This window comes from Ranitomeya variabilis, chromosome 3, assembly GCF_051348905.1.
Source record: "Ranitomeya variabilis isolate aRanVar5 chromosome 3, aRanVar5.hap1, whole genome shotgun sequence".
Lineage (NCBI taxonomy): Eukaryota > Metazoa > Chordata > Amphibia > Anura > Dendrobatidae > Ranitomeya > Ranitomeya variabilis.
Genome location: NC_135234.1, coordinates 199,926,140 through 199,941,159, shown reverse-complemented (window position 1 = coordinate 199,941,159; position 15,020 = coordinate 199,926,140). Strand labels below are relative to the sequence as shown.

General features: G+C 42.6%; 1 protein-coding gene across 1 annotated transcript in view; it reads right to left on the bottom strand.

The window, feature by feature from the left end:
- LOC143817643 (synaptonemal complex protein 1-like) overlaps window positions 1-15,020 on the bottom strand; it is a 446,817-nt gene that overhangs the window by 80,968 nt on the left and 350,829 nt on the right. Inside the window, exons 16-18 of the mRNA XM_077299136.1 lie at window positions 5,665-5,781; window positions 1,544-1,648; window positions 112-215 (exon numbers count right to left, since the gene is read on the bottom strand). Coding sequence (XP_077155251.1) covers window positions 112-215; window positions 1,544-1,648; window positions 5,665-5,781 — 326 coding nt within the window. The remainder of the gene's footprint in view (window positions 1-111; window positions 216-1,543; window positions 1,649-5,664; window positions 5,782-15,020) is intronic.

Genomic DNA, 15,020 nt, shown 5'->3' with positions numbered 1-15,020 from the left:
TAGAGGGGATGTGCATCTTACAAATTCTCAAGTTCATCTAGAATATGTGCAACAGGTTCTATATGCACATTGACCACCTGCATTATATAAAAAAATGGAATTTATACATACTCTTTCTGGCTTACTTCAGTTGTCAACTCTTCAATGTGCTTAGAATTTAAGCTTACTTCCAGAGATGACTGATTTATTTTTATATTTAGTGTATCAATTTCATCCTAAGAAAAAAAACAACTATCATATTACTATTTTCTTGCACCATTGGACGAACTTCAGGGGAGATTTGTTAACCTATATAATTTTTCTGGGGTTTTCCCACGAACAAAAGTTCATTTTAATCAATAGATCTAAGAATAATAATAACTTCCACAATTGGATGTGTTTAAATAAAATGTTCCTGTGCTGAGATAATCTTAGAACTGTTCCCCTGCTGTGTACTATGTAAGCGCTGTGTCTCAACATGAAGGAACATGGTCTGATCATACCACAGCTCCTTGGCAGTGGGGAAGAAAACACTATACAGACATTACAACAGGGGATTGCAAATGATTCTTTCATTGAAGTAAAACATTGTTATAAAAACAGGCAGGGAAACGTTTTACATCACAAAAAGGTGTGGTATGATCAGACCAGGCTCATTTATAAGATTATCTCAGTACAGGAACATTTTATTTAAACACATCCAATTGTGGAAATTTAAATTAACTTTTGTTTGTGGGGAAAACCCTTTAAATTTCTGATTTCCTGGTGTGCAGTGAGCAGCAATGACTTCATGTGAATGTTAAAAGTTGAGGTTGTTATTGGATAACAGGTATGTAATGTAGGGTTTATTCCTGTTATGTATTTTATTAAATAAAATATGAAATGTCAGCTGTATCTTGAATTGAGCAGGCCACACAGGGGATTTGGGGAAGAAATAATTTTAACCACTTGGTAACACAACCAATTTTGACCTTTATGAAAAATAAAACATTTTTTTTCACTTATTTATATTAATGCGTCTTAAAGCCACAACATTTTTCTTGCAACAGTCCTATGAGAGTATTGAAATGAAAATATTCCCCATAAAATAAAACAAATAATTGCTACCCAATTACCTTAAAACATATGTAGCATATCAAAATTATCAATAAATAATGGAGAACACAAAGTTAAATGGGTTGTTTGGTCTAAATGTACAAGTCTGCAATCACTTTATGTTACTAGAATACCATAACTGGCATACTGAAGTTTTGCCTGTTTTTCTTTTTCCAAACTAGAAGACTAAAAATCTAAAAGAACAATACTTCTGTGCAAAAAAATGTTCCAAAAACATGTTTCACACAAGCACAAATGATGTACAATAACAAATTATATTGTGGTACCGTGTTAGCCAGAAAAAGCGATGTGAATACTTTTCTGCCCGATGACGACAAAAGTATTCTGGGAGTGATACCTTTCTTGGCTAGGTATCACTCCCAGAATACTTTTGTCATTATCGGGCAGAAAAGTATTCACACAAGCACAAAGAATTAAATGACAGAACATACATTTCATGCTTTCTTACCTGTTTGCTTTTTAGTTTCTCCTGAAGCTGAAACTGAACATCTTCTAAATCGCAAATTGACTTATTGAGATTTGCATTTTCCTTTACAGTACTGTGAAACTGTTCCTATTAAATATTTAACAATCATTAGATAGAAACAGGTATTGAATTAGATAGTAATTTAAATGTAGGAACATTGATTGAAGATTAAATTGCATACTGTTTCAAAACAATTCCAGATCTTGGGAAAAATTGCTGTATGGTGATATGAGTTTGTTTTTCGCAAGCTCATGAATTTGCTGCTAGGCGCATTTCTTTGTATGCTTCATCTTCGGCCGGGATCACACATACGCGAGATACGGCCGAGTCTCGCAGGTGAAATCCCTCCTCTGGCGCCGGCACTCCGGAGCGGAGCGTGCAGCCGCACGGCAACACATGGAGCTGCACGCTCCGCCCCCAAGTGCTGGCGCCAGAGGAGGGATTTCACCTGTGGCGAGACTTGGCCGTATCTCGTGTATGTGTGATCCCGGCCTTAAAGACACACACAGTAGCTGCAATAGAACTTGCATAGAACTGTTCTGCCCTTGAGAAAAGGATGCTCAGAGACAATGGGGTAAATTTAACCATTGAATTCCATAATTTGTTAGTGATAGATGTCTGCAAATAGCCTTCACCATTGGTGAATGAGTTGGAAGGTTAGTACACTGGAAGAGACAGGCAGCTGCAGAACATTCCTGTGCATTTTTTAAGGTTTGTGCTTGCACGTGACATTCTGATCTGAAAACTCAGAATTAAAAAGAAATAAAATGTACAAACATAAATATGAATTTTTAAACTCTACTTTACAACTGAATTTCAACATATATTTCCTACAAAATAATAGCGCAAATCCCATCAGTAGCAAGACCTAACTACTGCGACAGTATTATTACAATGAATATATATCATTTATATTATAAACAATCAGCAGATAATACAAACTGCACACATTATTAAATAGATATTTTACACCTGAAGTAGCTGGTATATTCACTTTAATATGTCTGAATGGTTGCAAAATCCTTTATAAGACTGTACCTCAATCTCTGCCCACCTAACCTGATTGACAGCATCTCAGAATCCCTGCTGACATCTCTACCTGCATCCCACAAGCTTCAGTTATCAGTCAGGCTGTGTGAGCACATGCTCAACACACTTAGGCCGGCGTCACACTAGGCGTAAGTAAATATGGTCTTGTTTTTTACGGCCGTAATACGCAGTAATTGTCCCAAAACACATCCGAATTCAATGTGAGGATGCGATTTTTACGCACAAATTTATCCGTGTGTCATCCGTATGGCATCCGTATGGCTTCCGTACAGCAATTTTTTTCTCGCAGGCTTGCAAAATGGACATATCATGGATCCATCGGCTCAAATATTCTTAAAAACATATATACAGTCTATATATATATATATATATATATATATATATATATATATATATATATATGTCAGTGAGACACACATACATATATATATATATATATATATATATATATATATATATATATATATATATATATATATATATTTCAGTGCTAGATAGCAGAAAAGCCGGTAATTCAATTGCCGGCTTTTCCTAGCTCCTTCACAAACCTGACAGGATATGAGACATGGTTTACATACAGTAAACCATCTCATATCCCTTATTTTATTACATATTCCTGACTAATAATGTAAGAAGTGTCTTTGTGTAAAATTTGGGGGCTCTAGCTATTAAATTAAAGGGTTAAATCCCGGAAAAAATTGGTGTGGGGTCCCACGCAATTTTCTCCGCCAGAGTGGGAAAGCCAGTGACTGAGGGCAGATATTAATAGCCTAGAGAAGGACCATGGTTATTGGCCCTCCCCTGGCTAAAAACATCTGCCCCCAGCCACCCCAGAAAAGGCACATCTGTAAGATGTGCCTATTCTGGCACTTAGCCTCTCTCTTCCCACTCCCCTGTAGCTGTGGGATATGGGGTAATGAAGGGTTAATGTCACCTTGCTATTGTAAGGTGACATTAAGCCAGGTTAATAATGGAGAGGCGTCAATTATGACACCTATCCATTATTAATCCAATAGTATGAAATGGTTAATAAAACACACACACATTATGAAAAAGTATTTTAACGAAATAAAGACACATGGTGTTTTAATATTTTATTATACTCTTAATCCACCTGAAGACCCTTGTCACCTGAAATAAGGTTAAAAAAACAAACAACAATATTCCATACCTTCCGTCGTTACAGTCTTGTCCCACGCTGTAAATCCATCTGAAGGGGTTAAATCATTTTACACCCAGGAGCTCTGCTAATGCAGCTGTGCTCCTGGCTGTAAAACTTGGTGAATGAATGGAATGCAGGGAAATGTACTGTAGTTACCTCGAGTCGCGGTGATGCGCCCTCTGCTGGATGAACTCATATGAATTCGAGAGTGGGAAAATATTCTGAAAAGTGCGGAAGTAACTAGCAAAAGGTGCAATGCTTACCAGCAGATGAGTGGGAACAAGGGGGGGTCGGATGGAGGATCCCGATGCACGTTTCGCGGCTACTTGGGGCCGCTTTCTCAAGGGAGTATACCTCAGGCCCTTACAGGACCTTCAAATAACCCGGTGAACTTGATCACATGACCAAATGTGGTCAATCAGGATGGCTTTCGTCGGCACATGCGCACTGCGGCCGCCAGGTCCTGGAGTGCAGGTAAGGCATCATGAAAAGTGCGCACGCGCCGGGGAAAGATCCACGGAGCGATGCGCACACCACAAAGACACCCACCCGCAGACAGGAAACGGCAGGTCACAGCGCAATGCGCACAACCATCTAAACATGCAAGTGAGCAAAAGCCAGAATGGCAAACAGAGGAACCACCACACATGATATAGCATCACAGATAACATTAACAGATGGCAAATATTCAGTTCATCCGCAATCGCTGTGGTGGCTGTGCTTTTCCCATATAATGTAATGGAAGTCCAGGGTCATTTTCTGGTCCAAAGGAAGGGCCGGATAAAGAAGTATAAGAAAGCGCTATAGATCAGCAGAGTAAACAAAAAGACAATCATATTAAAATAAAATTAAAAACACGAAAACACATCCGCGGGGTTAATAGACATGGGGGCATGTGGGAACAGGAGGCTGAAGAGCCAAGAGATATGTATTGGGAACACTATAAAAAAGGGGCAAAACTCAAAGATTCATTGAGACCTTTCGGTGTCATGGTATCTAGTTGGACGATCCACCTTGTCTCAATTTGTGAGAGGAGTTTTTTATTGTCACCTCCTCTTATGCCCAAGTGAAGGGCATCGATCCCCCTCACCTTCAAAATTCTTGCGTCACTATTGTGATATAACTTAAAGTGACGGGGGATTGTTTTCAACTCCGAAATATCGGACACTGTCTTGGCCGCGCCAATGTCCCGCACATGCTCACGCACCCGTATTCTCAGTTCTCTTGTGGTAAGACCCACGTATATCATGGGGCACGAACAAGTGGCGTAATATACAACATTATATATATATAATATATATACACATTCTATGTGTACATTTATTCCACCTATTCTATTCTATTCTGTCAGTGTGTTTTTACTGTACACTGCACTGAATTACCGGCTTTTCTATAGAACACCGGTGCGTATTTCTCACAAGTCACATGCATGGTCCGTGTGTAATCAGTAATTTTCTCGCCCCCATAGACTTTCATTGGTGTATTTTTTACGCAATACGCTGACAAACGCAGCATGCTGCAATTTTCTACCCCGTAACATACCGTATATTACGGATGCGTAATATACGGCAGATAGGAGCTGCCCCATAGAGAATCATTGGGCCGTGTGCAATGCGTATTTTCTGGACGTATTTTCTGCGCTCTTACATTCATAAAACTCGCTAATGTGACGCCGGCCTTAGACTCATGAGCTCTCTCATTCATTAGCCAGACTAAAATGATCATTTTAGCATCAGGATTATGTAGCCATTCCAACATTTATTTTGAAAGTGAGCATACCAGCCCCACCAGTTTATATTGAGAAGTAAGACATCTCCAAAAAACAACAAAATACTGTATTTTGAGAAAATGGCTAGATGTATGGAAAAATGTGTACTGCATTTTAGACTACCTGAATATTTTTTTGACTAATGAGCAGATCTTGCTCTTTGTTCTTTAAAATTGTAATTTCAGAATTTTCCTCGGCAACCTTCTTTTCCAACTCCTTTTGAACTTTTATGGATTCCTCCTTTTGGAAATAAAATAAATACGATAAGTTTTTAGCGGCAAAATACACCTCATTTATGCACTGAGCTGCTATATAGGCAGCACAAGAGATTACCAATGTGCACCGTGTTTTTTTCCATTTCTTGTGTTAAGTGCTAACTTTAAGGGTATGTGTCCACGGTCAGGAAACGCTGCTTTTTTGACGCTGCGCAGAGCTGCAGCGTCAAAAAAGCAGCGTCCAGATGTTCCAGCATAGTGGAGGGGATTGTAGGAAATCCCGTCTCCACTATGCGTGGAAACCCGCACGCGGCGGCCCTGCGACTCCGGACATGCTGCGCGTCTTTTCAGATCGCAGCATGTCCGTACACCTTGCGGGGACGCAGCGTCCCCGCAAGGCATATCACAGGGCCCTATGGGAGCGAGCGATCATCCCGGATGTGAAGAGTTAACACATCCGGCATGATCGCGTCCCATTAAGGGGGCGGGGCTTAGCGCCGAGCGCTTAGCCGCTGCGGCAATAACGTCGTCCATCCGTACCGTGGACACATACCGTAACAGTTCAGTGTGTGCTGCATATGGCTAGTGAGATACATTTATTTTATGTATTTTTAAAAATGTTGTATGTTTGTATTATACTGGGTGCAAGTTACCAACCTACCAACAATGCATTTTCAGAGCTGAGATGTCCGTACACTTCAGCTCATAGAAGCATTATACTATACAATTAATCAGCAGATGGCAAGTTTATGAACCTTATTGGCAAAAAAAACTAAAAACAAAAATGAAAGTTAATAGGAACCTGTCACCAGGTTTGGCTAATACGAGTTACGGCCACCACCTTTCAGGGCTGATATACAGCATTCTATAATGCTGTATATCTGCCCCCAACCTGACCTGTAAGAACTAACTGAAAAATAACTTTTATTATACTTACTTGTAGGGATGTCTAGTCCGAGGGGTGTCACTCTTCTTGGTTCGGCGCCTCCCTTCTTCTCGCGATGCCGTACTCCTGCTTGCTTCATGTGGATGACACGTCCCTGCATCATCCACAGTCTATTAGGCATTGTGCTTCTGCGCAGGCGCGCTTATCTACCCTGTAGAGGGCAGATCAAAGTACTGCAGTGCGCAGGTGAAGGGAAAGGTAAGAGAGGCCCAGCGCCTGCGCACTGCAGGACTTTGCTCTGCCCTCAACAGGAAAGATAAGTATGCCTGTGCAGGAATGCGATGCAGATCAGATTGTGAGGATGATGCAGGGTGATATCATCCACACGAACCAAGAAGGAGGATTTGAGAAGGAACACTTAGTGTGTTTGAAACACGTTGCTGCTACTCTTGGCTACGTGAACCATGTCCTGCCTAATCTTGTTTTTATCTGTGAACAAATAAACTTTGGAATTATTTTTTAAGCTGGTTCACATTTTTGTTTTTCAAGAAGGAGGATGGCGATCATAAGAAGATGGGAGGTGCCGGACTAAGAAGAGCGACTCCTCTCAGACCGGACCGCCCCGCAAGTGAGTATAATAAAGTTATTTTTCTTCTCTTCCAGGTTGGGGAGCCGATATATAGCATTTTAGGGTATGTGTCCACGTTCAGGAAACGCTGCGTTTTTGACACAGCATTGAGCAGCATGCATAAAAAACGCAGCGTCCAGATCTTACAGCATAGTGGAGGGGATTTCATGAAATCCTGTCTCCACTATGCAGTAAAAGACGCATGCGGCACACCCGAGAAAACTCACATGCGGCGCGTCTTTTAAGAACGCAGCATGTCCTTACATTGCAGAAAAAACTCAAGGACAACGCAGGTGACCTGCCAGTGACCTCAGGTGCAGATTTGGTCAAGATTTTACCTGCATAAAATCCTGACCAAATCCTGAAGCAATCCTGAACATGGACACATACCCTTAGGGTATGTGTCCACGTTCAGGATTGCATCAGGATTTGGTCAGGATTTTCCATCAGTATTTGTAAGCCAAAACCAGGACTGGAACAATTAGAGGAAAAGTATAATAGAAACATATGCTCCACTTTTGCATTTATCACCCACTCCTGGTTTTGGCTTACAAATACTGATGGAAAATCCTGACCAAATCCTGATGCAATCCTGAACGTGGACACATACCCTAAGGGTATGTGTCCACGTTCAGGAAACGCTGCGTTTTTGACGCTGCGTTTTTCTGCTGCGTCAAAAACGCAGCGTCCAGATGTTACAGCATAGTGGATGGGATTTCATGAAATCCAGACTCCACTATGCGTTAAAAAACGCATGCGTTTTTGCCGCGAAAACGCATGCGTTGTGCGTTTTTTCAAAACGCAGCATGTTGCTACTATGAGCAAAACACGCAGGTACACCGCAGGTGACCTGCCAGTGACCTCAGGTGCAGTTTTGGTCAGGATTTTACTTGCATAAAATCCTGACCAAAGCCTGATGCAATCCTGAACGTGGAAACATACCCTAAGAATGCTGTATATCAGCCCTGAAAGGTGGTGGCCGTAACTCATATCAGCCAAACCTGGTGACAGGTTCCCTTTAATAAGTTGTATGTGCTCAAAATAGTGCAAACAAAAACTATAAGTTGTGTCACAAAGAACAGCTTGCAAAAGCTACAAAGATTTATAAAAAAAAAAAAGCTACACTATTTTAAAAAATTGTTTTATTATAGTCCAAAAAATGTAAAATAACATCATAATTTAACGAGCCACAAAACAACATGTCATTTACGGCATGGTGAATTCCATGGAAATAAATTCTAGCAAGTAGGTTATTTAAAGATTAGATGGACCCTAGAAAATGGTGCCAATAAAAATATATCTCATCTCTTAAGGTCCTTCAATAAAGAAAAACAATGTAGGGCTTTTAGTAAAAAAAAAAGAAAAAACAATGTTGCTGCGCTCTTAAGAAGCTAAACCTTTGTTTATATAGTGGGTGAAATAAGTATTGAACATGTCAATATTTTTCTAAGTAAATATATTTATAAAAGTGCTATTGACAGGAAATATCCACCAGATGTAGGTAACAACCCATCCAATCCACACCGACAAAGAAATCAAACTATAGATGTCCATTAATTAGAAGCTGTCCACTACTTGGACAACTACTTGTCATACCCCACGCTTGGCACTGATAAAATAAAAAAGCTTATACTCACCTCCCATGCCTGCGCTGTTCGCGCGGTGTTGACACTTGTTCTCCCTGGGGTTTCCTTATTGTAGCTGTGACATGTGACCCTTGTGCCCAATCAGCATTGGCATCACTGTCTCCACCTTCGGACAAATTAAAGAGGAAGAGGAAGTCCGGGCTACAGCTGATCTCTGACTTCAATTTGTCCGAAGGCGTGGACAGTGACGCCAGGACTGATTGGGCGCCAAGGTCACGTGTCATACAACCGCACAAGAGTCCCGGAGAGAGGGAGTGCCGACGCTGTGGGAAAGGTGCAGGCACAGGAAGTTAATATAGGATTTTTTATTTTATCAGGGCCAAGCATGTGGTAAGGGAAGGGGTTATCCAAGTAGTGGACAACCCCTATAAGTTTATTTTACACAAAAAATAGTGGCATGGAGAGCCCAATTCACAAAGATTTGGTCACTGTCCAAATATTTCTGGACCAAACTAAGCTTTTTTTGCCAAATTTAAAACCTTAATTAACTCAACAAGACCAGTGATGTTTACTTGCTGTTGTCTTGATGAAAGGGCGTGCTGGAGTCAGACGCTCCTGATTTATCAAGAGTTGGTGCACGCTTCTTCAAGAATCTGGAGTATTTGACGACTGTTGCGTGCCTCTGTGCGCTACGCCAAAAATCTTACATTCATTTTTGTTTCTCCACTTTTCTGAAGAGCTTCGCTCCTTTTTAACCCCTTAAGGACAGAGCCACTTTGTACGTTAATGATAGAACCTCATTTTCCAAATCTGACCAGTGTCATATTATGTGGTAATAACTCTGGAATGCTTCAACATATCCCAGTGATTCTGACAATGTTTTTTAGTGACATGTTGTACTTCATCTTAGTGGTAAATTTTGGTCGACATGATTTGCGTTTATTTATGAAAATATTGAAAATTTTACAAAATAATTTGCAATTCTCAACCTTGAAATTTTTATGCCCTTAACCACTTCATGACATAGCCTATTTTGACCTTAATGACCTGGCCATTTTTTGCAATTCTGACCAGTGTCCCTTTATGAGGTAATAACTCAGGAACACTTCAACGGATCCTAGCGATTCTTTTTTGTTAGGAAGCTATAAAGGTTAAAAGTTGACCAGCGATTTCTCATTTTTAAAACAAAATTTACAAAACCTTTTTTTAGGGATCACCTCACATTTGAAGTCAGTTTGAGGGGTCTATATGGCTGAAAATATCCAAAAGTGACACCATTCTAAAAACTGCAACCATTACGGTGCTCAAAACCACAGTCAAGAAGTTTATTAACCCTTCAGGTGTTTCACAAGCAGCAGAAGCAACATGGAAGAAAAAAATGAACATTTAACTTTTTAGTCACAAAAATGATCTTTTATCAACAATTATTTTATTTCCCCAAGGGTAAAAGGAGAACGTGGACCGCAAAAGTAGCTGTCCAATTTGTCCTGAGTACGCGGAAACCCCAAATGTGGGGGGAACCACTGTTAGGGCGCACGGCAGGGCTCAGAAGGGAAGGAGTGCCATTTGACTTTGTGAATGGAAAATTAGCTCCAATCATGAGCAGACACCATGTCGCTTTTCGAGAGCCCCTGTGTGCCTAAACATTGGAACTCCCCCAAAAGTGACCTCATTTTGTAAACTAGACCCCCCAAGGAACTTATCTAGATGCATAGTGAGCACTTTGAACCCCCAGGTGCTTCACAAATTTATCCATAAAAATGAAAAAGTACTTCTTTTTTTCACAAAAATTTTCTTTTAGCCTCAATTTTTTCATTTTTACATGGGCAACAGGATAAAATGGATCCTAAAATTTGTTGGGCAATTTCCCCTGAGTACAGCGATGCCTCATATGTGGGGGTACACCACTGTACACCAGCAGGGGGGCACAGTCAGGCTGCCTAATTCGGCGGTCCGCAGTGTCTCCCCCCGGCGGCTGCATTCTGACGCCCACGGTCTGGGAGTCAGCTGTTCTCTGTGCCGACTGTCAAGCTGACAGCCGGCACAGAAGCTGCAGAGCGCCGGCTCCCAACATGTGCAGAGGTGGAGGGGGGCCCCTGCAGGGTGGCTGCGGCAGTCAGGGAGAAATCCCTGCAGCTCCGCTACCCAGCGATCTGTCTTCCTGCTTCCTCTCACACAGACGCACTGCTGGATGACGTCATCATTCAGTGGCAGGCTGTGTCAGAGGAAGGCGATGAGATGCTGCGGCAGAGCGCGAGGAGAGGTGAGAGGGGTATGTGTGTGTGTGTGTGTGGTGCGCTACAGGGGAATGTGCAGAGAAGTGAATGGTGAGTGTGTGTGTGGGGGGAGGAGAGGGCAATGATGGGGCTGACGGGGAGAGAGCAATGATGGGGATGGTGGGGGAGGAGAGGGCAATGATGGGGCTGATGGGGAGAAAGCAATGATGGGGATGGTGGGGGAGATGGCAATGATGGGGCTGATGGGGAGAGAGCAATGATGGGGATGGTGGGGGACGAGAGGGCAATGATGGGGCTGACGGGGAGAGAGCAATGATGGTGATGGTGGAGGAGGAGAGGGCAATGATGGGGCTGACGGAGAGAGAGCAATTATGGGGATGGTGGGGGAGGAGAGGGCAATGATGGGGCTGATGGAGAGAGAGCAATGATGAGGATGATGGGGGAGGAGAGGGCAATGATGGGGCTGACAGGGAGAGAGCAATGATGGGGATGGTGGAGGAGGAGAGGGCAATGATGGGGCTGACAGGGAGAGAGAGCAATGATGGGGATGGTGGAGGAGGAGAGGTGTTGTGAATTCCGTTCTCGGGCTCCCTCCTGTGGTCGTGAATGGTACTTTGGTAAGTTCTGTCCTTGGACACCCTCTGTTGGCTTTGAGTGGAACTGCTGATCTTTGAGGTTGGCTTTCTCAGCTGCCCTCGTTTATTGCTTCTGCTGGCTTCCCTATTTAACTCTGCCCAGGTCGTTAGTTCATGCCAGCTGTCAATGTCTCAGTACTGGTTCAGATCTCTCTTGTATTTCTCAGATGACCTGTCTACTCCAGCAGAAGCTAAGTCCTTGCTAGTCATTTGCTGTTCATCGGTTTTTGAATATATTTTTCAGTACATGCTATGTTTCTAGTCCAGCTTGCTATTATATTTCCTTGCTAGCTGGATGCTCTGGGGATGCAGAGCTGCACCTCCACACCGTGAGTTGGTGTGGAGGTCTTTTTGCACACTCTGCGTGGTTTTTGTAGTTTTTAATACTGACCGCATAGTTCCCTTTCCTATCCTCTGTCTATCTAGAGAAGATTCGGCCTCCTTTGCTAAAATCTGTTTCATTCCTGTGTTTGTCACTTCCCTCTTAACTCACAGTTAATATTTGTAGGGGGCTACCTTTGCTTTGGGGAATTTCTCTGAGGCAAGGTAGGCTGCTATTTCTATCTCTAGGGGTAGTTAGCTCTTAGGCTGTGAAGACGCGTCTAGGGAGAGTTAGGTACGCTTCACGGCTATTTCTAGTGTGTGTGATAGGATTAGGGATTGCGGTCAGTAGAGTTACCACCTCCTCAGAGCTTGTCTCAGGTTTTCTGTTTTAACCATCAGGTCACTTCGGGTGCTCCTAACCACCAGGTCCATAACAGTACAGCTGGCCAACAAAGTGTTAATGCATCTCAAAAGAGGGATAAGAGAAGTTCTGAGTCAATTTTTTTTTCTTTGCAGCTTGTTTTGTCTTTCTTTTCCCCTTAACCTCTGGGTGGTTCAGGACTCAGGTGTAGATATGGATATTCAAGGTTTGTCCTCTTGTGTGGATCAACTCACTGCTAGGGTACAGAATATTCAAGATTATGTAGTTCAGAATCCGATGTTAGAGCCTAGAATTCCAATTCCTGATTTGTTTTCTGGGGATAGATCTAAATTTTTGAATTTCAAAAATAATTGCAGACTGTTTCTTGCTCTGAAACCCCGCTCCTCTGGTGATCCCATTCAGCAAGTAAAGATTATTATTTCTTTGTTGCGTGGTGACCCGCAAGACTGGGCATTCTCCCTTGAGCCAGGAAATCCTGCATTGCTTAATGTGGATGCATTTTTTCTAGCGCTTGGATTGCTTTATGACGAACCTAATTCTGTGGATCAGGCTGAAAAGATCTTGCTGACTCTATGTCAGGGTCAGGATGAGGCAGAAGTATATTGCCAGAAGTTTAGAAAGTGGTCTGTGCTTACTCAATGGAATGAGTGTGCCCTGGCAGCAATTTTCAGAAAGGGTCTTTCTGAAGCCCTTAAGGATGTTATGGTGGGGTTCCCCACGCCTGCTGGTCTGAATGAGTCAATGTCTTTGGCCATTCAGATTGATCGGCGTTTGCGCGAGCGCAAGGTTGTGCACCATTTGGCGGTGTCCTCTGAGCGGAGGCCTGAGCCTATGCAATGTGATAGGACTTTGACCAGAGCTGAACGGCAAGAACACAGACGTCAGAATGGGCTGTGTTTTTACTGTGGTGACTCCTCTCATGCTATCTCTGATTGTCCTAAGCGCACTAAGAGGTTCGCTAGGTCTGTCACCATTAGTACTTTGCAGCCTAAATTTCTCTTATCTGTTACTCTGATTTGCTCACTGTCGTCCTACTCTATTATGGCATTTGTGGATTCGGGCGCTGCCCTGAACTTGATGAACTTGGGAGTTTGCCAGGCGCTGTGGCTTTTTCTTGGAGCCTTTGCAGAGTCCTATTCCCTTAAGGGGGATTGATGCTACGCCATTGGCCAAGAATAAACCTCAGTACTGGACTCAGCTGACCATGTACATGGCTCCCGCACATCAGGAAAATATTCGCTTTTTGGTGTTGCATAATTTGCATGATGTTGTCGTGTTGGGTTTGCCATGGTTACAGGTTCATAATCCAGTACTGGATTGGAAATCAATGTCTGTGTCTAGTTGGGGTTGTCAAGGGATACATGGTGATGTTCCTTTGATGTCAATTTCTTCTTCCACTCCTTCTGAAGTCCCTGAGTTTTTGTCGGATTACCAGGATGTATTTGATGAGCCCAAGTCCAGTGCCCTACCTCCTCATAGGGACTGTGATTGCGCTATTAATTTGATTCCTGGTAGTAAATTCCCTAAGGGCCGACTGTTCAATTTATCTGTGCCAGAACATGCCGCTATGCGGAGTTATGTAAAGGAGTCCTTGGAGAAAGGACATATTCGCCCGTCTTCGTCGCCGTTGGGAGCAGTGTTCTTTTTTGTGGCCAAGAAGGATGGCTCTCTGAGACCCTGTATAGATTACCGCCTTCTCAATAAAATCACGGTCAAATTTCAGTACCCTTTGCCTCTGTTGTCTGATTTGTTTGCTCGGATTAAGGGGGCTAGTTGGTTTACCAAGATTGACCTTCGAGGGGCGTATAATCTTGTGCGTATTAAACAGGGCGATGAATGGAAAACAGCATTTAATACGCCCGAGGGCCATTTTGAGTACATGGTGATGCCATTCGGGCTTTCTAATGCTCCATCTGTGTTTCAGTCTTTTATGCACGACATCTTCCGGAAGTATCTGGATAGGTTCATGATCGTATATTTGGATGATATTTTGGTCTTTTCGGATGATTGGGAGTCTCATGTAAGGCAGGTCAGGATGGTGTTCCAGGTCCTTCGTGCTAATGCGTTGTTTGTGAAGGGCTCTAAATGCCTCTTTGGAGTTCAGAAGGTTTCCTTTTTGGGCTTCATTTTTTCCCCTTCTACTATCGAGATGGATCCTGTTAGGCCGGCGTCATACTTGGCGTAAGACAATACGCCACGTATTATACGTCCGTACTACGGCCGTAATACGGAGAAATGTTCCCAAAATATTGATCCGTAGTCAGGGTGTGTCAGCGTATTTTGCGCATGGCATCCTCCGTATGTAATCCGTATGGCATCCGTACTGCGAGATTTTCGTGCAGGCTTGCAAAACCGACATCTAATGGATTTATGTGCTCAAATGTTCGGGAAAACATATATACAGTATATATATATATATATATATATATATATATGTCATTGAGACAGATATATATTCTGTATTTAGATTTCATTCAGCGCGATATCTGTGAACAGCCGGTAATTCAATTGCCGGCTTTTCATTTCTCCTGCACAAACCCGACAGGATATGAGACATGGTTTACATATAGTAAACCATCTCATATC